Genomic DNA, 27857 nt, shown 5'->3' on the forward strand with positions numbered 1-27857 from the left:
CTTTGGGTTTTATTTTGAAAGTAATTACCGGAAGTTGTATCATGGCTCCATCGAAGGCTGGGCTGACGTCTGAATTTTACTGCCACCAAGTGGCCACAGTGAGGAACTGCAGGGACTTACTGACGAGTGTGAGAGACTGTGAGGGGCTTGAAATAGTATAAATATGAATGGGACAGCACTTATATCAACATATCACGTTAACATGACAACATGTCAAAATATATTATGTACAATTATGAGTTTTATTTAATATTTTTTACTTTAAACTTCTTTAAACGTCTTCCAGGCTCTTTCCTAATATGAAGAGAGGTAATTTCAAATAATTTACTCGTTTTTGTAAAAAACAGCTTTGATGAGAGGCATTTTGAAGAATACATCTGTGTAGTATAATCTCTGCTTCCATTCCTCTGATTTCATGTCTTTTTATGTTCCATCTTTTATCCAATCAATGTTTCTTAGTAAATGTAATTTGCCAGGCTGCACACCCCTGTGTCCTCCTCTTTTTTCCCCTTTGCTTCCTCTGGTAACGTACATTGCTATGAATTGTGGGTCATTTCCTTGGGCAAAGTATGCAGAAGTGCAGATTTACAGAAAATGTTCATAAAGGAAAGAAAGAAAGAAATATCTGAAATAAAGCCATCAAACACTCGAGCATTTGACATTGGGGCAGCCCTAATCAAAGTCCGTCAGGCTGTGAATGTTGAGGTTGGGAATGGGCTAGTGAACAAAGTTTAATACTGTTAAAATTGAAAAATGCCATAAGCCAACTGCATTGACGTTGGTTTGGCAAATGTATTGCAGTATGTCACTGTGACCACTGTAGGGCAGTAAGCGGCAGAATGGTGCAGTGTTGGGTCCCAAACATGGACTGTATATCCTTAAACCTAAGAATTATAAACAGAAGCTTGTGTACTTCCCTTGATGCAATTCTTAAGAGTTTCTTTTAAATATTATGAGTATTTTTCCCCTCCAGAGGTCAAAGTGAGGAACTAGGAAAGCATTAAATGTATCAAACCTGTGCAATATGGACATGGCAGCAAACTACTACTGATGCTGCTTTGACTAATGTGTTGCAGTTCGACCCTGTGACCACTGGAGGGCAGTAAGGAAATAGAGTTATGCAAGAATGAGGCCAAAAGCCCAAAACCAAGGAATAAAGAATGGAAAGTATTGTACTTTCCTTGGTGCCTTTTTGTTAAAGACTCCTGAGAGTTAGGGCAAGTTGACATCAGATTAGTTTAAAGTCGTGAGTATTTACCCCCTCCAGTGGTCTAACTGAATAACTATGACAGCATTACATTTATCAAGCCAGCGATTAGAGAGAGATGCATTTTTTTTGTGTCAGCAATGGGAGTTATCTGCTCATACTAGCAGCTTAGAAGACTGTTTGTGATAGACTTTTAACAGCAAAGACGTTTCAAGAAAGACATTTTATATAATCACCACAGCTGAATAAAAAATGACCATGTGCATTACAGCATGTTAGTGGATTTTCCATCACTAAATTAGTAGATTTAGAGAATGTTAAAGGACAACAGATTACGCCAATGAGAACCAAACTTGATAAAGTTAGCAACACATAACGGTAAACGTTATGTGTTGCATTATATCAAACGTTGTGTAATAAGAGGGATAAAGGCTCCTAAATGCGATTTTATGCGGGATAGGGGGATTTAAATATTTGTATTAAATATAATATTTTATTAGCTACATATAGCACTGGGGCTTTTGATTGTAAAGTTGTGGATGTAGGTGATGGAATGAGCATATACACTTTTGAGTTCAAGCCATTATAAGTGAGTAGAATAGAAAATAAATAATATATCTTAAATCTTAAATATATGTGGCTCGGACTAGTGTGTTGAAGTTCATCGCCATGGCCACTGGAGGGCAGTAAGCATAAAAGAGTGGTGCAGGAATGATGCCGAATGACCTGAGTGTTTTTAAAATCGTGAGTATTTACCCCCTCCAGTGGCCATGGTGAGGAACTACAACAACATTAAATTTATCAAGCCAGCATCAATATGCACATGGCAACTACTATTTCCGGTAAGTTCTTTCAAAATACATTGACCAAACTGAATTTATCGGAAGTGAAAGGACAACGTCATTGGTCAGACTTATTTGGTTTAGAATTGTTTAGCTGTCAATGTGTTCAACAAAAATCCATAATACTGTAGTGACCCTTGGTAAGGAAAGCTTAGCAGGACAACACAAACACATCCCCCTCACTCTCTCTGCCAACCCAAGGTATGCTCACTTGTGCCACCCAACCCCCATAGGTAGCTAGAATGATTGGTCATGAGACCTTCACTGACCTCCTGAACTCAGTAAATGTAATAATTATTCTTATCTTAAACAGCTTATTTCTGTTACTCTTATAACATAACAGGTTAACATAACATGTCACTCAGTCCGTTACAATACCATTGATGATAACAAACAGAGGGAAAGCAAACAAACAAGTTGTAGTTGTACTAAACTCATGTTTATCTTACAATCTCTGTGAAAATTTCAAAGGCCTGATTTATTGATTTATGATTTCTCCACTGTTTAAACAATTGTTGCCACATAATTCATGATTAGTCAGACACATAGATCCCAGGAACAACAGGTGGAGTGAGACAGACAAGCCATGAGCACGTCTTGTGCCTTTCTATGCTTAATTTTAATTTCTTAGAGCTAATGCCACACTGTGATAAAATATCATACTGTAGTCTGTGTGTAAAAAGTTGTTTGCAATGCAAAGTTTGGATGTGTGCACACTTATTATCATAATGATATGATATAACAATAATATTCTAACTGCAGTAATTTCATTTTATAAACACAAAGTTGTATTAAATAGAAATAATGTTTGTGTGTTACATAACATGACTGCAATGTTACTGCAGAAAAACGGATGGCACTACATTATTCAGACATTTCTTTGTGAGCCCCTCAGATATAAAAAATATGTACATCAGTTTGTGGTTTTGTTTAAATTATACATCAACATATACCACAGAGTACTGATAGATGACTATAATCTGCAGAGGGCGCCAAATCCTATTTTAAATGGAAAGATCCGACGAGACAAAGAAATGGAGAAAAACAAAGTTGTGGTTATACTACTGTGTTCAAGTTCATCAAAATCTTTTATAACACTCATAATTAAAGCATTTTGTCAGAGCATGGAAAGGATTAGGCCTAAAGCTTGGCATAAATGTGCCACTAATGACATGTAATTGCCAGCATATGGGCATTAAACAGAGAGGGCTAGATGCATTAAAACTAAATAAAAACATGCATAAACTACGAAGAAGTGACTTTTTCAAAATCGTTCATGTGTCCATTTTATTATTGTTGCTCCCAGCACTTTCTGCTGAGTCCAGATATAATCGCTGCCAGCCTGAAGGCATGTGATAAACATGGTTCTCATCACCAGTTTGATAGATTCCCAGCATACATCCTGTACAGATACCAGAGCAGAGGGACCAGACTGGACACGCTCTTCACACTTGACGAGGTAATACATCAGTGCTGTAGCTTATGTGCATATCTTATTTAACTATGTGATACCAAATCATATTTAGGGTTCCCATCAGAGACAAAGCATGTTCATTCGTAAGGTATCTCAACTCAAAATTTGGGTGCTCTTTTCTTTTTTTTTTACCATTGTGTCAACATTTTAAGTCAAAGTAATAAAAGGCAATTTGTTGATGATTCTCCTTAGAAAAAAAATCATAATAAAATACACTACACAGCACTGTAACCTCTATATACGTTTTTACTGTATTTAGTTATGTGGCTCTCCTGTATGCACATTATATGGTTAATTATGCATCAGAGATGTAATTGATTACACTGCCAGTATATTGCATGTCTTCATATTGTTGGTCATTTTTCTAGCTAAACCTCTACGAGGAAGTGGTAAATTTACTATGTTTCCTACTAGTGAGCTCAAAACCAACAAACGTCTGGAACTGAAACGGGCTGCTGATACTTGGAATCTGTCTTTTATGTATTTTCACATATGAGCAACATATGTGCCCTGCATGGTTTAACAAGGCTGGTTTCTTTTAAATATATAGAAGAATAGATGTGGTTAGGTCAGAGCACTAAGATTTCAAAATGACATCAAAACAATAATTTAGTTTTGTTTTACCAGTGTTAAAGAAACCACAGAGTATGATAGTTGATAAGTTGATACCATGACCTCTTTATGGTCTTCTCATTGCTATTGTTCTTCAACAACCGTTGCCACATTAAGATTTCATGTAATCAAAAACACTTTCTGTCAGCACTCCTTGGGCAAATGAGCAGACTTGATTGTTTCAGTACTCACTGAAAGGAATGGTAGCACAATGATAAATGAGGAACGATAACTTAGCCAACATTCAAATGATATGCGTGTGCGCTTGGTGAAAGAACAATAACAAGCAAATAAAATAAAAAATGATTTATCAATTCAATGGATTCTAAGTCAATTTAATTTCACAAAGCTGTAAATTCATGAAGTTGAAATTTGGAGTTTTCGGCTCAGTGTAGTTGCCTGAATGGCACGTACATATAAATGAAACCGCTATAAATGTTTATGGAAGAACTCAGTGGAAGAAACTGCACATGAGCCTGTAATGAATGTGCTAGCGTGCACTGCAGATTTTTTACAGGCTGCTCTGTGGATTTCCTCTACAATACTACTCTAAGCTTTTATATTGTACATTTTGTATCATTAACAATCTAAACAAAACCATAAAACTTTGCCCTTTGTCTGATATCTTATTTTCCTGGACTGCTGGTCTTCAGATTAATCACTGACTACATAGCAACACACAGTTACATTTAAAAATATGTTTACTAATTAGTCACAGAACTGTTTTGTACTTTTTTATTCTCTATGCCAGATTTTATTATTTCAGCCATGGATACAATTAGGCAATACTTTATTGCTTTCTTAATGGTGTTCTATACTCCACTTCTCTTTGTTGAAGTCCTTTGAAATAATGACAGCGTAAAGGTCAAAAGAAGAGCTACAACCGCTATTGGTCTAAACAACACAACATAGCTGTAACACACTTGTAAGTGCAAATAGAGCATCACACATGGGATTTTGGTGGAAAAATCTTGATTTGTATAATTTAAAACATAGATAAAAAACTAGTGTCAAATTAAAGTTTAAATTAAAAACATGCTTTGCTTTTGTCTTTGCATCAACTGCAGTGGTCACTTGTAATTAATGTTGCCAGTATTAACTTATTCATATTTCTACGGTAATCCATTAAATGAGCTATTAACATAACAAGGAAGCTATGTCACTGTATTGCCATGTAAAGTTAATTACTAAGACACAGCAAATATATTGAAATCAATATAGAGCAACATATGCTGTCACCAAGTAAAAGTATTCTATCAACAAATGCATGAAAAAATAGAAGGTGTAATTATTGAATTATTGAATTTAATTCCATGTGTCTCCATGTTCATGAGATAAACAGATGTTTTCAAGGGTGATGGAGGATGCTATAACATCACTATAGAGATGGAAAGTATAAAACCAGGATAGAGTTGAAAAACAGACAAACACACAATTCCAATTCAGACTAGTGTCAAAACTCGGTTGTCTTTCTTTCGCAACTGAAGCTTTTAAAAAAAAGAAAGACAGAAACTGACAAAACAGGGCAGCTGTGTCCTCTGTCAATCATTTTGTTATGTTTGAAACACAATTGCATACCTCTTGACTTGCACACACCTAATAAAACCCATCAGAATGAATGCAGTTCCTAATGGACATCAGAACCTCAGGTCACGGTTTCCCATCAGTCGTCCGCTGAGGCTCATCATTTGGTAAGTTATTGCCCCAGCAGTGCGGTATGTGTATGCTGGTTACAAATCTCTCCTTAGACACCAAAATTCTTTGTGTCATTGAGAGAAAGGCTCAAAGTGATAGAGTATCAGACTCCAACTGACAGAGACAGTCAGAGTTCAACTAGTATGTGTTGCCTCAGGTAATCATATTTAAAACTCATCTTTACCTTAAAAAGGTATGATGAGAAATGTGAAGACACTCCATCAATCACAAGGTACACAAAGTATGAGCAATTACAGATGGGTGTTAGGTCATATAGATAATGTAAAGCTTTAATTAAGTATAAATGTGCTCATCCTACCCCCTTTTAGTTTGGATTTTTAGTAAGATTTCATTGTTCTCAGTTGACATCCTCATAAATAAAAGGAGGCTGATTAAAAAAAAAAGTTTTATTTTCTAATGGAGATGGTGGATGAAGAAAATGGGACTTGATCACGTTCCCTAGTAAACCTTTCTCTGCCTCATGATTTATAGCCAGAGAGATCCTGTTCATTTCTTCCAAGAAGCTGCAGAGTCTTGAGCTATCGAGGTTAACCAAGATTCTAATATTTGGAAAAACACTCTGTCCTCAGAGCAACTGCTGTGTCTGATTGAACGTGGGCTAAATATGAAGTGGGGTACAAGTCATCTGAAACAGTCTTATACTAGGGGTAATTAAGTATAACATGAAAGTAAACCTTTAAGTGCATGCTCATGATAACGAAATAGATAAAAATTTCTTCAATAAATCATTCAGCTGTTAAAAAGTTATTGGCTTTACCAGAGGCTATGGTAAGTCCTTTCATCAATCTGACAGCACTTCACACATGAGCACTTTACCTCGGGAGGAATTACAGACAACTGACATCACTTGCACTGGGAAAGGTGTGTTTTCCATAAACTTCAACTTCAACAGGTTGTTGTGCCTGGACATAGTTTAGTTTCAGAGATACCCCTGTTGCTGCTTGTGTCTGTGGTATTACATTTTAGTAACATTCAAACTATTGAAGGCAGTGGCAGTTTAAATTGTGACTGTGCATTGCTCAACTAGTGAATTGTGTACTTGTGGTTGTGAAATACTCTCATATAAAGCACATTAAGTAGTTTTGCTTAAGTATTATTGTTGCAACATGATAGACGTTATCTTCTACCCACTAATGCTAATAGTGATGTGCATATTGCATACTTTCTTACCAGAATTGGAATTGTACTAACATAGACATATTGAATGGCTTTGCTTTCAGCTAGTATGATGAAATACATTTCCATTTCAAAAACTAAAATTCAGGAGAATGAGTCAGGTCAAATGTATCTTACCATATTCGCATGTTGAATGTGTGTGAACCTCAAGTCACTGGCCATACTTTAAAATAATCAAGTAGAAGAGGTTTCCTTATAGCAAAGCCAGTAATGGAAGATTCACAAACACATGCAAACATCATTGGTTCGGTTTCCCAAGACAGTAAAATATCATTGGCAGGAAAGTGTGGGAGGAAGGCCAAACATATTGCATCAGCTACATCAACATCAAGACAGCCAACATGCGATCTAAGAGAGAGAAAAATAAGGAACATATTAAGGGAGTTGCTTGTATTACATTTTTTAAATCTTTAGATATAAATATATTTTTTTAATTATGCATAATATAGTAAAATATGGAAAATAGAAGCCACTCAGCCACCACTAGGGGTAAATGATTGAAATAAAAGGACTTGCTCAGTCAAAGCATCCCTAAGAGAGAAAAGATACTCTCATTATCATCATAACGAATGTTTTTTTTTTTCAGCATCATTATCCAAATGCATCATGATAGAGAAATAGGGATTTGTTTAAAGAGAACATACCAAAGCAATGTCCAAAATTTTCCACGTTACAGCCACCAACAAAAAGATAAACTTATAGGTGGGGTTTCTTCATTTTGTCTATATCCTGTTTTTGATACCTGATGTGTATCATATAAAAAATAGTCAAATTAATTTATTTTCTCATATAGCATAACCCACAATTAAGTTAAGAGGCCAACACTAATCTTGCTTTACAGTAATATCACCACTTGTTTCAACGCATCATAAATCGCAGCATTCTTGGCCACATTTCCAAGAGTGGAAAATGGAGTTGTGTTCAGCATGCCTGCACAAAGAGAGGAATTCATCAGCTGCATTTAGGTGTGGATCTGCTATACTGTCTTGTCTCAAGGCTACAACTGAAACAATTGATTCTCATTTCAGCATCTGAAAAACTTGACATACAGAAATGTAAGAAATAATGTATGAATAACAAGGCAGCTTCAGGTTTTAAAGGTATTGTAATCCAGTATGTACCCCACAACCCTTTGACTTGTCAGTCATGGTATAAATTACTGAATTATTAATTACAATATTACCTTTTTAGCTCTCATATCTCCTAATCAACATACATTTCCCATAGAGCTTCAAAGTTTGAAGTCCACTCACATACCTCATTCTGTTCGCTGGATTTAATGAGGTATTCATTTCCAAATGATCAGTTTTTATGGACTTCAGCATTGCATCACATGGAAAATTCAAAATATATTGTGTATCATTTTGTACACATTTTCCAGTAATTTAGCCTGACAAGTTTCTTTTAAGACTCTTCCTTGAACTCAAAATAAACTTCTGCGGGTTTGAAGCATCCATGAAAACATCAATATGTGATGATGGCTGCAGTCCATGCAGATGATGTGGGCTGAATGAAACTTAACGCATATCTGCTCCTTTCACTTCAGGTTTCTGCAGAGAAACAACTTTCAGGGAGTTTCTGACAAAAATGTTGTCCGTATGTAATGAAGTACAGTTAATGATTCAGTTAGTTGGCAAGATTATTATATTGTTCACATTTTTGTATGCATCTGTGAAGTTTGTACCCCTGCAGTGATAAAGAAAACACTGACCCAAGTGTCAGACCATGACACTACCACTGGCTGGACAGAGGAAACGCAGACTAGAAATCTGAACCATGAAGCATAGGGAATCCCGTCTACGTGGCTCATGAGTCCCAGAAACTGTTGGAGGAGGGGAAAGGGAGTGTCGTTGGCCACCAGCTAACTGATCTTGAAGGAAAAGAGTGAAATATTGACTTTCTACTCCTGTAACCAGCAGAAAAACCAAGGTCTTATAGCCTACAATGAATAGTGATTAAAATGATAACTTGTGCATTAATGGCTTAATTATGAAATCACGTGCAGTGAATAGTTTTCAACATCATTCCCTGAGGTACTGTAATTCAGAGTTTCCTTGGCTCGTTTGTTTATAAATCCATTCTGCTGCATTGTAACAAAAAAAACTGTATACTTGGATTTCACTGAAAATAATCAACCACAAGGCTGACGTATTTTACAACAGAGTCACAGAATAAATAATCACCTAACTTTTGTAAAAGTTGTTGTTAAAAGAGCCCTCTAGCTAAAGAGTTAGAGACTAAAGAGGCTGAAGAGTTGGAAGAGTCACAAAAAACAGATTGTGGAAAAATTGGTCAGAAATCAAGCAGCAGAGGGCAAACGTTTAGTCCATGCTGCAAGAATGCATTATACTACATTTCCCACCATTCAACTTGGTAGTTTCATTGCAGCCTTCCCTCATGCAAGCTGTGTTTCCTTCATGCCCCCTTTAGTAATGTATAGGCCTTCTGTTCAAAAAGTATTGCCTTCAAGCCCAAACCGAGATAACCCTGGTGTCATCACTCAGGTTACTGTCTCAAACTAGACGAAACATCCTCCAAAACCACAGAAGACATTATATAGATATGTTTTGAGAAGAATCAGGCCAGAATTCCTGGGTATTACTTTATTGGACAATTATGCCTCTCATGATTTATATCCAGCTGCAATTTTGAAGGAAGTATTGCGCCCTTCATATAGAAAGGTAGAAAGTAAGGATGATGAGATTGCTGTGGATGATGAGCATTTAGCTCCTTAGACTTTAATGCAGGAGATTTGAGTTTGTATCCCATTTCATACCTGTAGTTCATTTTTGCCATTGTATTAACTATAACCACAACCGTTCCCTGATCTCAACCAGGTGTTTACTTGCCTTATGATGATGATACCATATTATTTGCAATAACCATCTATTCCAAATAATATGGCAACATCTAAAATATGACTTTCACCATATTGTAGTTGTCATATGCAGCTATTGAAGAAACAGGGGATTCCAAATCATTGGCATTGAACGTATTCTGGGGTCTTTCAGAATCCTCTAATATTGACAGTCTTGCCAGGCAAGAGCGTTGAAAAAGTTACACTCTGTGACAAATAAACTAGTCTTTTTATTTAAAATCAGTTAAGTGTACTAAAGCTACTTCATTTGTAGCTACTTCCTGAACAGGATATATCATTTTATTATCCAAAATCTTAAAGTTGGGGTATTCTGAGGAGGAGTTACATCCCTAACTGGTGTGACATGTAACTTTGCACCATTTGAATACACCATTTTTTTACACACTGCATGTCCTTGTGGCACATTGGAAAATGGCACAATGTTTTCCATGAGGGTGAGTTGGGAAAAAACAACTGAAGTCAAACCTGAACAAGGTCTGTGTTGCACTTTCCCAATAATAATGCATGTTCTCTTTGCTGTCACTTAAGCCAATAGTGCTGAAGTAAATATCCAGTGAGAGAGTGCTCATTTTACGTCACATAGACTTTCTAAATTTCTATTTAGACAAGTGACCACATTCTTCTTATATGTTAGGGATTCAGTTGAAAAGGACCCACGAGCAGACACACAGCTCTTGGTTCAGAGTAGATTTAATAAAGTTCTCAAGCAACAATCCAAAGGGCAAAAACAGTCTCGTAGTCAAATAGGCAGGCAGAGGTCAAAAATCCAAAAGTCAGAACAGAGTCCAAGGCAAAGGTATCCAAAACACAGAATCCAAACAGGGCAGGTCAAAAATCAGGCAAAGGTCAAAGATCACAGGCAGACAGAGAAACAAGATTTACTAAACGCTGGAAAGGCTCAGGTATTAACTGGCACAATCTGGCAGAGACTACAAGGCACACCGGGCTTAAATACCCACAAACAGAAATCACGTGTGCACACAAAGTGGCGGAAAACAAACAAAGACAGGGTGGAGTCAGAGCCACATGGCTTTTAAAAACAAAAACAGAAAACACATGACAACACCATATGATCAAAATGTAAACAAAAAGCACATGTTGCTGGAAAAACAAGAACTCAAACAGCACGGTTACTAACATTATAAGCACTAAAGTTGCACTGAAAAGCATTTACAAGCTGTTGAACTTGTTTCTAAGTCTCAAAGGAAATTAAACAATACCTATAGAAGTTAATACCAACAAGGCTGCCAGACTGCCATTTAAATTCATAGAAATTAGATGACATGCAATGACGTACAGTATAAACTTATTAACAGGGTACTGCTGGATCCTGAATAGTTAAAATACTCACGCAATCTGTCACGCAAGCCAGGGCACATGTTAAGTACAGGCCATTTTACAGTATTTGGGTTGGCCCAGGTACTGAAAGATGTTTAACCTGAAGGCTATGAATTATTTTTAACAAGATTCATTTGAACATGGTATCCTCAGGAGTCCTTTCATCAGCATGCAGGAGCTTTCTGCTGTCTGCTGCCAAGTTATAATTCAAAATAAGTCAACAGATCAATTGCACAACTTCACTTTAATGTAGTTCAGTGCAAGAAATTGCATTAATGGTAACAAATGATAAAAATGGTAACATTTGTCAAAACTAAGAATAATCCAACTAGGACCTTAGAGTTCTGAGTATCCGAGAACTTGTAAAAATTTTACATTTTTAAATCCCATATGCCTTTGTTAGACACGCTGTTTGGCAAGCTGTTGTTGATCCCTCTTGTGCTTGGAGCCTGAGATGGAATTTGGAAAAAACATGATACTGCAGCTGGTCAAGTTGCTCGTATTGTTTTTAGTGATAGTACTGGTCTCTGTGTGTTAAGATACAGAATTAAAGTTCAGCACTGAGAGAGTGTGAGATACACAGTGTTATACCACAGGAAAACCCCCAGGGTGGATATATTCACATTCACAGTAGCCACATCTCTGAATTGCTGCCCATATCTCACATTTTGTCAAGCAGTTTAGACATTCAGTATATGGATATCAGGCTAAGTCAGAGAGGCTCTTCTAATGTAATTTATACAAAACTTTAATCCAGCACCAGAAAAGAGTCCAAGAATAGTTGTTCTTGAAATATGGGCAATTGAGTTATTGCTTCTGTGTGGCAACAATACAGTGATTATCCCATTTGTTTCAGAAACTATGTTACTGATTCCCATAGAACACTTGAGGTTTGGTTGGTCATGTTATAATTTGTGTATATGTATCGTGGCCCATTTACATCAAAGTTGACTTTGGCAGGTGGATTTCTTTGAAAATAAAAATGGAGATATTTGTGAGTAAATACAGGGATCATATTTTTTTTCAGACAGATACTATTTAGTCTACATGTGCTTTTCATTCCTTGTATAAACTGGAGCAAAATGATTGGTATTTTGGACCTGCATGCAGTAATATAAAATATAATGACATTTTCACAGGAGAAGAATATTGAATCCATCTAAAAACAACATCAAGGTTTAAATCAAAGAGATATTGATCTATTAAGTGTACAAATGTATGGGTAAAAAAAATCTGAAACATTTATGGTTATGGTAAGGCTCAGAAGGCTCATAATTATTCCATAAGAGCATTTGAAAATGGGTTTTAAAGACTAACTAAATGTGCCCATCAAGGCTATAATACATATAAACATTTATATTAAAATGAAATTTTAATTTAGTAAAACTTGCATATTGATTTCTTAAAGCAACCAATACTATGTTACTGTGATTAATGCATCTTTCAAATTATTATGTGTTGCTTTTGAAGTTTTTGCCTATAGAAAAATGAGTCAGTCTCAATAAATAATGCTGCTGTGTTGGTAAAGGTTATGTATCGCTGTTTGCTGCAGAAAAAGAGGTATGCCAGCCATGTCTGTGAAAAATTCTGTTTCTTACCATATTCATTTGTGAACATTTGACTCACATTTCGACCCTTATAGAATTTGAATATTGTACTCTGTGCTCTTTAATGCTCACTACTGTACAGTGTCCTTAAATCTTCATCGACAGATATCAAAAGTGATAGAGACAAAAGCAGGTCATTATTCATTTTTAAAACATCTTTGAGAAATCTGTTCTTTTGTAATACATTTATCTTGGGGATTAATTTATAATCTTCCTCCCATGCATCATTCCAGCAGCCAAAATTTTATGTAACGTCTTGGTATTTATGACTGGAAACAGTCAAACAAAATTCAGAGTCTGCATCTTTTGGACATATTCACTAAGTGAGACCTACCTTATGATTAATAATTATGATATATTTATAATTATAGCTGGCATATTTACAATTATATTAAATAAATAACTAAATAGAGTGCTAACCCAAGACAAGATTTTGGTGTGGAAGTACACAAAGGCATTCTTATACAACATAAACTTCTGGAGAGAAATAATTTTAGCCACTCATTCATGAGTGGCTAAAAATGTGGCTCTGGCAATGATTCTTGGCAGTCTGTCAGAGCATGACCGGTTATGTAACTTTTGAATCTGTTTCTCTGTGTGACGCATACCACATATAATGAAAACAAAATTTGTTGTGCTCTACAGATCTTTATCAACTACCTAAAATGTCAAACGACATTACACAGTATGGTTATTAGTGTTAGTTAGTTAGAACTGGAGACTTAACTCAGAACTCAGTAGGAGAATATTGATTCATTTTTTCTTTTGAATACATTTCAAATAGCTTTACTGCTTGTGTATGGGTACATAAGGTCAACTCATACCACACATATGTGGATAAAGAGAGGTTTTATTTTATTGTGCCCAATTCTATACATGTAGGCACTGTAGTGAAAACTAAAAAAGTTCACGTGCCAGGAACATGTCAGCGCTTTGGAGTCAATGATGCATCCAGATGAAGAGTTACTTTCACACAGCTGCATACATGGCATTCACTGATGCGCACATTTACTGAGCCAGAGAGTTCTACTGGTATGCTTATACATGTATGATTGACTTCGGCCAATCAAAAACAGAATGAAACCTTCCCTGAATTCCAACATTTGTAGGTCAGATAAGATAAACTTGTATATTACATCAAGGACATTATACTATTCATCATACTTTTTAAAATGCAAATATACAAACTTCCTGCATTTTGGAGTGTGTCTAAATAAACTTAGAGCTTATTTGGATCATTTAAACCTGAAAGGATCAGTTCGATACAACCAAATATATGGATATTGTTATTGCACAGTATGTATATAATCAAATAATTCATTGATTATTGGATTCTAGAGCACTTTCTTATTCTGCCGGTCCTCTGCTCTGCTTGTTTTGGTAATATCAATTTTAATGCAGTGCTTTAATAAAATTGAACGTGCTTATTTCATTCTGTAGCAGTAAGAACATGTTTTAAAAACTGTGTTTTGTACAAAAGCACATACATTGTGATGCAACTCTGAAGGCTGAAACTCATGATTAATAAATTGTTAGGTGACAAAATTACAAACAACAAAAGCCTGACAGATAAATAAAAGCTCATTTGGCATAACGATACTGGAGATGAATTAATTTCCTGTGTGGTTTCAGAGAATGTGCAGACAGCTGCCTGTTGGATATAGTAATGAGCAGTTGATACTGTCGAATTAACTATGAATCCATTGTTGGTGATACCAGCAGTCTAATCAATTATTTAAATAATTGATTAGGAGAGTACAGTGTGGACAATCCAAAACCAACTAGAAAAGCAATAGGATCCTCCAGCAGATGTTTTCTCAATTTTCATTTCCTGCTGTGCATCTGCCTGCAGAATTCATTCGATCTCTCAGTAGAAAGAATTTTTATGTTAACGAAACAGTTTGCTTAAATAGTTACTTAATCTTTGCTGGTAAACCTACTGCAACAGGGACTAATACCTTTATATTTCCATAAAATATCTGAAATGATGAGGATGTTTTACTGATACTGAATTAGGGTCAGTCACTGCAACATGGCCCTCATACAGCGACCTGTCAATCAAAGTAATCCCGCCCTTGAGTATACATGAATTTATAGTCTATTTTACTCTAAAAGGGACACAAGTTACTAAATGAACATCATGCTGTATTGAAGAAGACTTGAAACTAGTGACTGAGACCATAAACTCAAGTTTCCAATGGAAAACAACGGAACGTTCAATAAACAAGGTTGCGAAAACAATTGAACTCAATATTACCTCTGATGACAAATGTCTCAAAGAAGCAAGCAGTATCAGTTTTCTAACCTTCTCCAATGTTCACATTCTTTACACCACATACATTAAAATTACATCACCACGTTCAGCAGAGTCTTATAGACCTCTGACTTGACTGACCAGCAAATAAGAAGCATAATGATTCTTGACCTTATCCTTCTATCCATCTTCTGTAACCGCTGACATAAGAAATAACTCCAAACAACAATTTCTTCAGATGGCCTTTTTTAATTGTCATATTTATATAAGAGAGACCCTTCATTGGAAGATGTTTCAAAAATAGAAAGGAAACAATCTGCATTTGGATACATCGATCCAAATAATACAAGCATAGACAAAATTTACATGAAACCTTAAACAACTTACAGCCATAAATGTTTCAGCCGGAAAACACACCACCATTTATTTTTCTATTTTTATCATGCTGAGATTTATAAATCTATAATTCTATAATATCTTATTTTAACCTTCACCTAAATCAAAAGTTAAACATTTATACCTGAAATGTTTGGAGTTATTTCTTATGTCATTTATACCTGAAATGTTTCATAGCTACTCCAATGGCTTGGATTTAAAAAAACATTTTCTCTTTAAAGACATGCCAAAATGTTCATTTGAATGCTGTTTACTTATGCTGAACTCTTTTCGGACATTGCACACAAATAATAGGTATACATTCAAAGCACCATCCAATTGTTTATGAGAATAGTTTTATTTCACCGACATTTTAACCGATTGTGTATAGAAAACACCAGTTTCAACCTCTGGGTTTGGTGTCTCTCTCTGCCTTATCATGGTCGATATTCTCATCCATCCATGCTCAGTCCCTTCCCCTCCTCCTGTTGCCAGCTGTTAAAAAACAAATATATGTCAGTCAGCCAACTGACGTGGAATGGATTGTTATGAGAATGTAGAATATTTACGGCATGGAAGTTTTGAATCTAGGCTCTACTGCCCACAACAGAATATCAAGCTCAGCACAGCAGAGTGATGATAATAACTTTATCCATACGGAGTCGTATAGACTCCAAGCTTACAGGTAGATGCTGCGGTGGAGGTGGGGCTCATTAAAATGCAATACAGTATGAACAGCAGCCGGGGGGGCATTAGCACTTAGTGTCAGCACAATGTTCCTGTGAGCTTTGTGGCCGCAAGCATGGCAGCAAAAGATGGAGCAGCGCTCAGTCGGTTTAAAGGATTAGGAAGACATTTTTTGGAAATGTGCTTATTTACTTTCTTCCTAAAAGTCAGATAAGAAGATTGATACCATTCCTGTCAGTGGTATCAATCTCTCATCTAAAAAACCTGCATTTATTACAAAAGCAGGTTTTTTGTAGACTAGCTGATTTTCTTTACCTACAACTCTTCGGGCAGCGGTTCTTCTTGAACTACCTTCTATAAAGGCAAACAAACATATAAATCACACATTATGTATGAATTATTCTTTCCAAGTCACTGATATGTACACACTGATAAGACTCACCTTGGATCATTTGGGAAAGTCTTTCACTATCCCCCTCAATGTCAATATCAGTTCCTGCAGGAAAAAGAAAACATGCTAAAAGTGAAACTGGATTATTTAGTAAAGAGATGCATTTTATCGTGCTGTAAGAAACTAGGCCTTAAATAAAATCAAATTGTATTCTGGTTATTTTAGCCTTGATATATATACATATATAAAATAATAGCATTACTATTGTACCTATAATATGTTTAAACAGCTTAATATCATGAGATTTCCATTATATTTGTCATTACCATCCATTGAAGTATGTTTGCATTGTATTAATTTGTGAATTGTATAGGTGTGATTATTTGAACTAGTTTGAATATAACTATATTATATATTATTTCATATTTTAAGAGATATACAAAAATATTTCCCTGCAAATCAGACCACATTTACCAATGCAGGGAAGTGAACAAATAAACTCTGAACACCATTGATCATGATAGTGACACAGACTAGAACATAAGCCCCAATGGTTTATATAACTAGACTAATCTTTACATTTCTGTGTTCAAATCATAATTAGTTTAACCGACCTTCGAAGGCGATGTTGGTGGTGCCACTGCTGACTGAGAACGGAGGGACTGCAGATGATAGCAATTCATGAGTTTGTGAGATGATTAATGATATAACACTACTGAGATATTGATTCAAGTAAAAACATATTTACCATCAATGACCCTGGTAACCTTGGTGATGGAGGGTTGACCTTCAATGACCCTGGTAACCTTGGTAATAGAGGGTTGACCTTCAATGACCCTGGTAACCTTGGTGATGGAGGGTTGACCTTCAATGACCCTGGTAACCTTGGTAATAGAGGGTTGACCTTCAATGACCCTGGTAACTTTAGTGATAGTGGGTTCACCTTGAATAACCCTGGTCACTTTGGTTACTTCAGGAACTATAAAAGCAAAAAAGACATGTTCCGATAAATTGAAATTGCAGTCAGCACAGTATTGTCCATCACAACAGAGAATCTTTGCATGCAGGTATCACAACATTTGACCTTTCATTGGACCACACATATCAGACAGATGTCAATCATCATTACTGTACCTTCCTGGACGACACGAGTGATGATCCTCTCTAACAACAACAGGAGATATAAAGCCATTATTGAGAGTGAAGAATGCCTCTTAAGAGATTAAAATTTCTGTATTGCAAAAGAAAAAACACACAAATAAGCATAAAAATACTGCTACTTACTCATGAATGTAAGAGGAATTTCCTGATATCTGAAACCTGAAATGTACTGAAAGAAATAAGTAAAAAATCTGTTACAGCAGATTACACATTGACAACAAGTAAAGTATTACCATAATCATTCTTGTGTATTTTGCTTAATAATGCCAATTATCAATTATAAGTAAAAGATAAAGAAACCAACTTTTGAGTCAGAAAACAGTTGTTAACAACCATAGCTTGGTGCTGTGCATAGATTTGTTTCAAGCAGGATCTTGTCTTGTACTTTACGTTGGGTTACATAAATTACATTTTTGGCCTCCAAAGAAGGATTAAGACCTGCAGAGAGAAAATTGCACCCTGCCTTTTATGAGTCTCACAGCTCTTAAAACTAGAAGTAAATCTTTGATATGACACCTTGATTTGCATGTAAGTGATGATCCTCTTCAATAGCATGAGTAAATCCTGGCTTCCAACAGGGATATCTAAAAGAAAGAGCAGGGCGTTAACTCAGGTTAGGCTACAACAGTTATAAAAGAAGTGCAAGGGTGAATCTCTTGATAGATATACAAAAGAAAAGGAATTTTAACAAAGTTGACAGGGTAAAAAATGGTACCTCCAGGATACAAGACTTGGTTGACGAAGTGGATGACTCCATTTGTGGCCATGATATCAGATTCTGGGACTTGGACAGAATTCACTAGCATAGAGTTGTTTACCTGACCGAGACAGTTAAAACAATTACAAACAAGAAAACCACAAAAATGAGGGGCTTGGATGAACCTGTATTTCAAAATGAGGAATGAACTCTGTTCTTAAATAAATAATGATATTAGATGCAGAGGTTACTGAGTTTTAAAATTCAGGATGAGATTTTATCAGATAATAATGATCTAGACTATCTTAATCTTAATGAATAATTGAAATACATTTTACACGGTAATACTTAAAGATAACACAACATATAAAATTGAAAAGTTTATTAAGATCAAATGTTAAGTCTTTCTGTTCTAAATACTTACGGACATCACTCTGAGGTTGCTGCCCTGAAGAGACTTTAGAAGGTTTGTCACCCCAGCCTCCAAACCACCACCAATGAAGATACCATTATTGATGTGATACAAAAGGATGGTTCTGAGAGCATTTATGTCACCTGAAATAAAGAATTTTTAAGAAGAAGTTTTTTTTTGTGTTTCTCAACTAGCAACATAAGTGCTTGAAACACATTTATAAAGGTGGTATGGAAGACCTACTCGTCAACAAGCTCAAATCACTCGCACTCAAACCAGCGAAAGCTTTATCGTTTGGGGCAAACAGAGTAAAGTCTCCCTCCTGTTTCAGCAGGTCAGTCAAGCCAGCAGCTTCCATCAGAGACAAAAAGATCCTGCAGCACAGAGAAGAAAACAGTAATTTAGCTGTCACGGAACCCACTGAGGGCTGAGATATTGCAACAACAGCACTTTTAAATTCCCATATGTGCCATTTGGATTTAATGGAAAGATACAGAAATATGTGGTTGTGCTGCATTTTAATACCACAGTCCATTTTCACTACACAACATTGCTCTTTACTTACTTGAACCCTCCGTTTTCTGTCAGAATCTCAAACATCGATTTTTCCGCCGGTTTCAACAGAGTCTTCATGAGATGTAGGGCCCCATTACTGCCTTCTTTACTGCCTCTTACCAGACAGGAATTCTCAATGCACACAGCCTGCAGAAATAATCCACAAGTTAAAGGCAAGGGGATTCATTACATCTCAGAGACATGAGGATTGATGGTCAAATAACAGGGGTAATGTATAAAGCGTGTGTTTAGTGGCACCAAGCCACAATTTTTGGGCACAACTTCAGAGAAGAGGACGCACTGTGCGATAGATGAAGACTCTCAGAAATTTTCCTGCAATCGTCTCCAGCCGCTGGCCATTGAACATCTGTCCCAGGACAATCTTATTTTTCAAGATGTGGCTCTCCAGTATAATCTTGAGCAACCTCTGATCCATGGACATCACTTCATCTGTAGAGGAAAGAAATGTTATATTTCCCATTAAAAATGAAACATATCAGCAACATTGTACATTAACATCTAATGTATTAGCTTTCGCATCAGAAATTGCATTTATATTCTTATTATTTTGACAATAATGTCCAGAGAGCAGTAGCAACAATACTAACTGTGCGCTAAGACCTATCTGCCATGAGTGACTTGATTTACTGCGGAGTTCTGTAGTGTACTACATTAACCTATAAACCATGAGACATGCTGTCATTCGGTCTTACATGGCATAAAGCTTCTGCAATGTTACAATAAATCCATGATTTCCCTTGTTACACCCCCTGACTCATCTCTGGCGTCTTTTTGGAAGAGAGCTGTCTGTCTCCATGTTTTAGGTCTGCCACGCCCTCCTTTCAGTGCCTGAAGCACCACACCTGAATGTCATCAGGCCGTCAGTGGAGCTGCATATAAACCTCCGGATCCAGTGATTCTGCCCTCTCCTTTGCTCTTTGCCTGTGAGCTGGTTGTTTGTTGCTGTTGTGAGCAGTGATACTGTGTAAACCTGTGTTTATGTAGTTACCCTCTGTTTTGTACTGGTTAGTTGGTGGGGAGGTTTTTAGTAACCAGTCTGTGTAATTTTGGGAAGCTGTGTAGGGGTTCTCTGCCATTTAAGTTGTTGATTCTGTTTTCTCCAGTTTTCTTACCAGCTAGGGAGCTCAGTATTGTGTTTTTTTTGTTTCTGTAGGAAAGTTGAGTTTCTTATTTTTTAGATCGTGTGGGGGTTTTGTTTATTATTTTGGCCTTAGAGACCTTGACGTCAATGCTTCCATTTTAGTGGGTTTATTTCTGTTAATCAATTTGTTATCAATAAATGTTACCTATTGTGGTCGAGTCTTCCGGCTGCCTTTCATTTAGTTTCAACTTGTGTCAAGGGTTTGTCTCAAATAGTTGTGTTACTGCCTATGTACCCCTAGACCATTAAGTAGGCTGTAACCTCCCTAAAGCTCCATATATGTACATTTCTATTCAAGTTATGACTAAGCACGCAAAGGGGAAATACAGAATATTCTCCTCTATTCTTTATTCCAGACTGTGACTGAGTGTGGAACTGAGGTTCATATTTATCCAAGTGCTGAATAAAAAAGAGAGGGGGGTTCATCAAGTAATGAACGGTATGTTGCTCACCATTGAAGGCAACATTGAGGGGTGCCAGCAACGTGTACTCAGCATCTGGTCTCATGGCAGCAGAAATGCCCAGCTCAGACACCATGTCACCAAACGTTGACTGGGAACTTCCTACAAGTTCCATTACCTGTTTAGCTGAAAGGACAAAGAGAATCCCATCACCATTAGAATATGCTTTACAGAAAAACATGAAACACCTGCCGCAATATATATATTCCTATAGTAAAAGAGATATGCTTAAATAAGTGAAAAAAAATGGGAGTCTAACCTGAGTCTGGCATGAGCACTTGATCAATAAGGTGGATGACACCATTGGTGGTGACAATATCCTTCTTGCGCACCATCTTGATGCCGTTGACTGTTAGACTTTCACCATCACAGCCGATCTCAATGTTGTTGCCCTCCAGGGTCTCATAAGAGGTGCCAGTCATTATGGCCTCAGAGCACTGGACTGAGTCCAGAAGGTGGAAATTCAGAAGAGCTGAAAAAGCGAGAAAAATGTTCAATTCATGTATAGTTGAGGTGTAGATATATGTTTATTTGAATGCAGAGTAGGTCAGTTGGCTGCATGGGCTATTTTATGTTCCTTCCCATGTTTCACTGTAGCTGAGGATAAAATGCCTTGGGAACCTGAGGACCCTTTGGATCCCTTGGGTCCTTGTCCGTCATTTTGTAACAGTTCTGTTTAACTTTATGTGAAATGGTCTGATCTCACACCATAAGGCAATATGTAGACTAATAAAACAGTTTTGGGTTGTTGCCAATTTGACCAGCTTGCTCAATAACGCAGCTGTTTCCTTCCTCTCAGTGTTTACACAAAACAAGATAATGTTAAAGATGTTGAGATTCTGCACTATTTAATTGTTTTTTCCTGTATTTTTCAAGAGCATACAGACACTGTGTTTTTTAAAGCTTAAACTTTAAAAGACGATTATAGTCGTACAATTCTTATAAATGTCTGAGAAAAATACAAAAAGCAATCCTGCCTAACTCACAACATTTATACTGGTATCAAACCAAAAGAGTCAAATTATGTAATGCGTTGTTTGACTATCCATTAACAATTTCATGTGTGACTTTAAACTTATTTTTATTACTTTTTCAACAAAACTCTTATGTACAGCTTGCCAAATATGTGTAAATTCCATAACAATTGAGGCATCATCTGTTTTAAATTGGTATAAGTTGAACATGTGAAATAAAATCCCTTAATGATTGACTTAGTCTAAGAAAAATGCCGCCAGGGAATCAACACATTTTCTTTTCCTGTACCTCATGGATAAATGTAATTATGGTTCCAGTTTAAAACAGTTAATATAATCCTCAGTCTGCAATGTTTAAGAAGGCCTTGACCTCTATGAATAAAAGCCTAGTTTACCGTTGAGGACCTCCTTGTCGCTCTGAAGTCTTTCCAGCACTTCACTGCCCAGACTCTCAAAGGCTTCGTTGGTGGGTGCAAAGAGAGTGTAATGTCCTGGCTGACCCAGCTTATCCAAGAATCCAGTGGTTTGAGCCACATCCTACACGGTGATTTCACCAGCATGATTATGTTCAATGAACTTAAATAAACAAGAGACTACAGTAGAAACATTTGCAGGAGACAGCCATAACAATCTAATCATCTGAAAAAGAATAGAGTTTTACAGTTTTTTTCCTGCAATATTTTCTAAATTGCTCTGCATGCTTGCATTCTATTTTAATAACTGTTTACATTATTTTGTCTATCCCTGTATGTATTTACTCACACTCAGAGTTGTCAGGTCATCGTCAACCTCAATGACATCCTGGATTGTGTTTCCAACAGCGCTGATAACACGGTCAATAACATGCACAACTCCATTGGTGGCAACCTGGTTGCCATAGATAATCCTCGCGCAGTTCACAGTGACAACCTGCACATAAAATACACAATGTTATAACACTGAAAAGTGTTTACAACACAACTACAAGAGGACCGTTATGGTAATCCAGAATCTTATTACTCACCCCATTGGAGTAATGGTTTATTTGGAGACCAAGGTCATTGTACATGGAGGTTACTGTCATTCCATTCTTTAGATCTTTAGTCAAGAGGCGTTTGTTGGCCATGTGATAATGCAGAGCGTTGTAGAGTTCAATGTTGACATTGCTGACCAGTGCACTCCTCATTGTCTGATAGGTGAGGAAAATGAGATGTTAAAACCTCACAGACAGAGAGCCTCTAGCTTTTCATTTTATTCTTGACTCACTTCATCCAAAAGCTCCCAGGCCTCGTTACTGGGGGCAAAGAAGGTGAATGATCCAGATCCCTCAATCTCAGGCTTTAGCTTAGAAACATCAGAGTATTTTTGGGTTGAGGTGGCCTTCACCAGACCCAAGGTGCCATACACATGGTCAATAGGGGCCACTAAGAAAGAGATTTACAATAAGAATTATTAGATGTCACCCTGCCATTCTAATATTAAACCTAAAAAGAAAGATTCTACATGTGTCGAAAGTATGCTTCACCATCCGCTTTTGTTTATGTGGTCTAATTTCCAAACTAGCATACATCTGCTCTACAGTTGGAGGATATGGCCTCATCTAACCTTAATACATATACTACAATGTAGCACTTAACCCACTGTACCTGCAGGGCAACCACGCATGCCGTCCAACTTCATGTACCCTGGGCAGCACTCGTAAAGCACAGTCCTGCAGGCAAAATACACAAATCACAAATGTGGATATCATCTTAAATAAGCAGCGAATACCCTGAGAGCATCTTTCAACATAGCTGTGAAATAAATTTGTATATTTTTTTTCTGGCTTCCATGTTTTGAGCTGAATCATCATTCCACATTTGTGTATTCAGTGTTTCCAGATGTTACTGATTATCTCCTTTATAACCCAAACAGACCATGTGATCCTACAGTTTATGCCAAAACCTAATGGAAAGGATGCCTTGAGGATTATGCTACCATTACAGTAGTGGATTTATAGTACCAAGACCCTCTCTTTGAAGCTAAACAATTAGTTTAGACTATTTTACTTATCTGGTTAACCTCAGAAACATTTGGCCTTGAAAAACTGCAGTCTAATTACAGTTGAGTTTTAGGAAATTTTGGTTGACAAGGACCATTTAAAGGGTTTGGTGGTCTTTATGGAAACAGTTGAGCTAATCTGAAAAACAACATTAATCAATTGTCACCAGGAGTTTTAGAGCTGTTTTTATGTTATCTTATAATTTAGAGAGATAACTATTGTGATTTCAGTTTATATAAATTAGACACACATATAAATGTTAATTTGCTGTTGGACAAACATGTGAGAATCATGCCCTCCACTGTAAAATAGTGCTGGATAATGTAGCCCGAGGAGGATTATAAAATCCAAAATGCAGCTGCTACACATAAACATGACTATCCCCCTTGGGTCAGCAGGTTTGAACATGTTGGAACTATATCATTGTTTCCAGCTCTTGGAAAACCAGACATTTGGAAACGTATGTTTCACCTCTAATAACACACCAATAAAAGAAACACAAGACATAAAGAAAATAGTTGGCTGAGGAGTTCAGTACTGTAGACTGCCCAGTGGACTTGTTAGAAAAGTTGAAGCTGCTTATTTTCCCATTAATCACCTCAACAGGATTTGAATAATCATGAGAAATAGTAAAAAAAAATATTTCATTTTACACAATCTTTTTATTTGGTTTTGTATCGGAATGACACAAAAGGAGGAGGAAGATGAGGACTGCACCAAGATTTAGCAGTTCTTCTTAGCAGTTTCCCTGTGAGATCTGCACTCCCAGATAGCTCCATATGTGTGCCATATGTAGTTTAAAACAGACAATAATGACTTTGTGGGCATGGTTAGGGACAAAAAAAGACCTAATTTGATTGAATGATTGGATTACTAAAAGATGCTACATGTGCAGTAATTGTTAAAAGTTGCTTATCGGCAAAAAACCTGTAAAAGTGAGATTCCAACGCTTCATAAAAAAGAATAAGGAAAGAAGGAAAACATATTTCAACTGTCTCAGACAGGGTACAGACTGAGGCTTCTGGGTCATGGCTAACTACAAATCCTTAACAGCTGTATTTGAATCAAAGTTGAATGGAGTTTGGGGGACTGGGATGAGATCACACAAGCCCTTTGGGGCAGAGTCAGCAAAACCCTCGCTACACTGCTCTCCCACACAGAGGGATTGTATCTGGCCATGGCGTAGGAAACTTTTTACTTGTCAGCATCTCTGTATGGCTTTATTCCAATTCAACCCATCGTTAATGGGCAGTTTGGAAGTTTGGTCGTACAAAGTTTTCTGAGAGAGAGAGCTTCTCTTGAAGCCGAAGTAATGTCATTTGTTGAATTAAACCTCAGTGGGCTGGCTTAATACAGTTGCACTGCATCAATTACCAGACACCACTGTAAAAAGTGCAATCTAAGCCATATTAGATCATTTTGATCAGTGAGTTAGCCTGAAATAGTTTATATGTTCAAAATTGTAGTGCTTTGCTGCTGCTTCTCTGGTACAGTAGGAGAGATCTCTTATTGTATTATATCTTATACACAAGTTAACCTTGCCGCATAAGTTATACCAATTCCATTTGGAATAAACTTGATTAGTCCTGTTCTGATTGGTCTAAATCAGTGTAGGACAGCAACGCTGATGTCAAAGGTGTATGTTCTCTGTAATAGGCAAAATTAGCAGTTGATTAGCAAAGCAATTTTCTTTTCAATCAACTCCACTAAAACACATGCTGACTGAAACATTACATATAACTGAACTGAAATACAGATTTTTAAAGGTTTGTTTGGGGAAGTTAATATGGTTCGTGTCACGATAACTATTTATGGTTGATCTTTTCAATACCCCCTTATGAAAAGTAAACTTCATCAACATTAAGAACATTGCTGCCTGCAGTGCAGCTGTTTTGAATTAAATGGGTGTAGCTCAAACTTGAAATTACTATTTATATGTTGTGATTTCAGGACACCTTGCATCATCATAATATTACAGGTGTAAATCAGTAATCCAGTCTACAGTGTGAATAAAACTTTGGCCCAGTAATCTTTTGATTGATTCCACAGTCCCATGTCAGGCTCCAATTGAAAAAGATTATTATTAGAAAAATTATTTGGCTGTTTCCAACATTATCATTTGCCAAGTTCAATGAGTAGTGTGTATTCATCATGAGGAGCTAAGCCTATTTAAAGTGCCAAGCATGACTTAGGCATAATGCAAGCGTCAAGGGCAAGCTGAATGTGTTTGTGCATGTTAGAGAGAGAGAGAGAGAGAGAGAGAGAGAGAGAGAGAGAGAGAGAGAGAGAGAGAGAGAGAGAGAGGGGAAGAGAGAAACTGTAAAATAGGCATGGCTTTCATCCATGTATGAACATAAAAGTGCTGAAGGGGCTAGAATAATGAGAGAAAAAGAGGTTGTCTAGAATGACTGAGTGGAACACTTTTCCATTCATGAATACAGTCAACATTTTGCAGCCACATCATAGTCTGGAATCAGTGGTTCACCACTCAACGACGACCAGGGTTCCTAATTTATGAAAACCCTAATGTTCAGTTTATAGGATCGAATCGGACAGTCTCCAGTACAAAGGATTTAGGGCTGTGTCCACAAATGTGTTTTTCATTTTAAGCGGTAGTTTACTCAAAGTAAGATAACAGATGTCTGCCTCTATGGAAACATTCAAGTTTCCATGAAACCCTTAAAGAAGAAGCAGTAGAAGAAGCAGCCGCTGGAGAAAAAGGGTACATTTTTCAAAAAACTTACAGAACTGACAATAAACGTTTTAGCCATAGAAATTGCTTGTAATCTTTAAACAAAATAAATAACTTGTCCTATTGGAAAAAATGAAAAAAACACTTACGCTTTCTTTCCACAGATGGCCCCTTGGTACCAATTACGACAAGTGCTAAAGTACTTCTTCTTGGTCCCCATGACTTGCTGGAGCGCGCAGACATTAGGTCTGATTGGAATAGAGAGGGGAAAAAAAGGAAGGACACATTAATCAGCAGGTAAAACACAGGACTAAGGTTCTATGGTGTGTGAATACTTTATATTTTGCAACTGGCCCTGCTGCTTCTGAAACCAGACAGTCAAATATGAATAATCACAACATCCACACCTGGATATGGAATTGGTTTATCAGATTTAGCTTATCATTTGACAATTATAACTGTGTTAGTTTGCACGTTTTCTAAGTGAAACGTAATGGTAATCTATAACATATGTCATGAATGAACAATTGATATTTTTAAAACAATTGTGTATGCAATATAGCATATTAAGCAGAAACAAGTTGCAGAAATGATTAGAACTACGCTTGTTATGCTCAAAGCTCAATACTTTTGAATGGAAAATGAACTAACATGACATTAAAAGGGATTAAAATATTCATAATGAAACACAATGATAAGCTTACCCTTCTTTTCTTGCCCTGATGCGACTGTGTGCAACAATTTTGTCATAAGCTGAAGAGTCGGCTTCATCAAATGTGGAGAGCACAAAGAGTGCAAAGGCAGCCACAAAAAGGAGCTTCATCCTTGATTTCTAAGCTAGCCCCTCCAGACCCAGAGTGATGGGAGCAGACTCAGAGTGGGAGTTTATATACCAGAAGTCTCACCCTCCACTCAAGGAGGATGGCAACATTTCATGCATGCACGGACCACCCAGAACATCCCAAAAACCACAGTATATACAAATATACTGTGTTTTTATCTTTTTGGTGTGATGAATTATGATGATTAGCATTTCAATAATTTATGGAGGAACATTTTTTAAAAAAATGTAAAAAATAGGACCACCATCACACTCACAAAATGTTTTGTAATCCTTGCCTCTTTTATGGATATTTAAAGTCGACACATTTTGATGATTTTCTCAC

The 27857-nt window shown here is 36.7% G+C and overlaps 1 protein-coding gene across 2 annotated transcripts; it reads right to left on the bottom strand.

Annotated features, from left to right (window-relative positions):
- Nucleotides 1–15887: 15887 nt before the first annotated feature.
- Nucleotides 15888–27514, bottom strand: postnb (periostin, osteoblast specific factor b). 2 transcript variants are annotated; one of them, XM_054598130.1, is made up of 22 exons: nucleotides 27396–27514; nucleotides 26841–26939; nucleotides 23605–23669; nucleotides 23225–23382; nucleotides 22983–23147; nucleotides 22742–22888; nucleotides 22375–22516; nucleotides 21265–21477; nucleotides 20997–21131; nucleotides 19684–19832; nucleotides 19393–19529; nucleotides 19071–19201; nucleotides 18840–18970; nucleotides 18434–18536; nucleotides 18235–18302; nucleotides 17842–17887; nucleotides 17692–17721; nucleotides 17384–17536; nucleotides 17172–17219; nucleotides 16609–16662; nucleotides 16482–16517; nucleotides 15888–15974 (listed from the first exon to the last, which is right to left on the bottom strand). In XM_054598130.1, exons 1-22 carry the CDS (start codon nucleotides 27512–27514, stop codon nucleotides 15946–15948), a joined length of 2358 nt encoding a protein of 785 aa, XP_054454105.1. In that variant the 3' UTR covers nucleotides 15888–15945. The 2 variants fall into 2 exon arrangements, with proteins under 2 accessions (XP_054454105.1, XP_054454098.1); XM_054598123.1 differs by having other exon boundaries at nucleotides 16482–16520; nucleotides 17306–17536.
- Nucleotides 27515–27857: the final 343 nt, after the last annotated feature.

This window comes from Anoplopoma fimbria, chromosome 1 (assembly GCF_027596085.1).
Source record: "Anoplopoma fimbria isolate UVic2021 breed Golden Eagle Sablefish chromosome 1, Afim_UVic_2022, whole genome shotgun sequence".
NCBI lineage: Eukaryota > Metazoa > Chordata > Actinopteri > Perciformes > Anoplopomatidae > Anoplopoma > Anoplopoma fimbria.

What these genes read in the sequence shown, in the direction of transcription:
- postnb (XM_054598123.1), bottom strand. Translation starts at nt 27,514, where the DNA reads ATGAAGCTCCTTTTTGTGGCTGCCTTTGCACTCTTTGTGCTCTCCACA. An exon ending in CCAAGTCTTGTATCCTGGAG is followed by an intron (nt 18,303 to 18,433) that starts GTACCATTTTTT and finishes TCTTTCTTTTAG; the next exon opens with ATATCCCTGTTGGAAGCCAG. An exon ending in TCACTTACATGCAAATCAAG is followed by an intron (nt 17,888 to 18,234) that starts GTGTCATATCAA and finishes TATTTCTTTCAG; the next exon opens with TACATTTCAGGTTTCAGATA.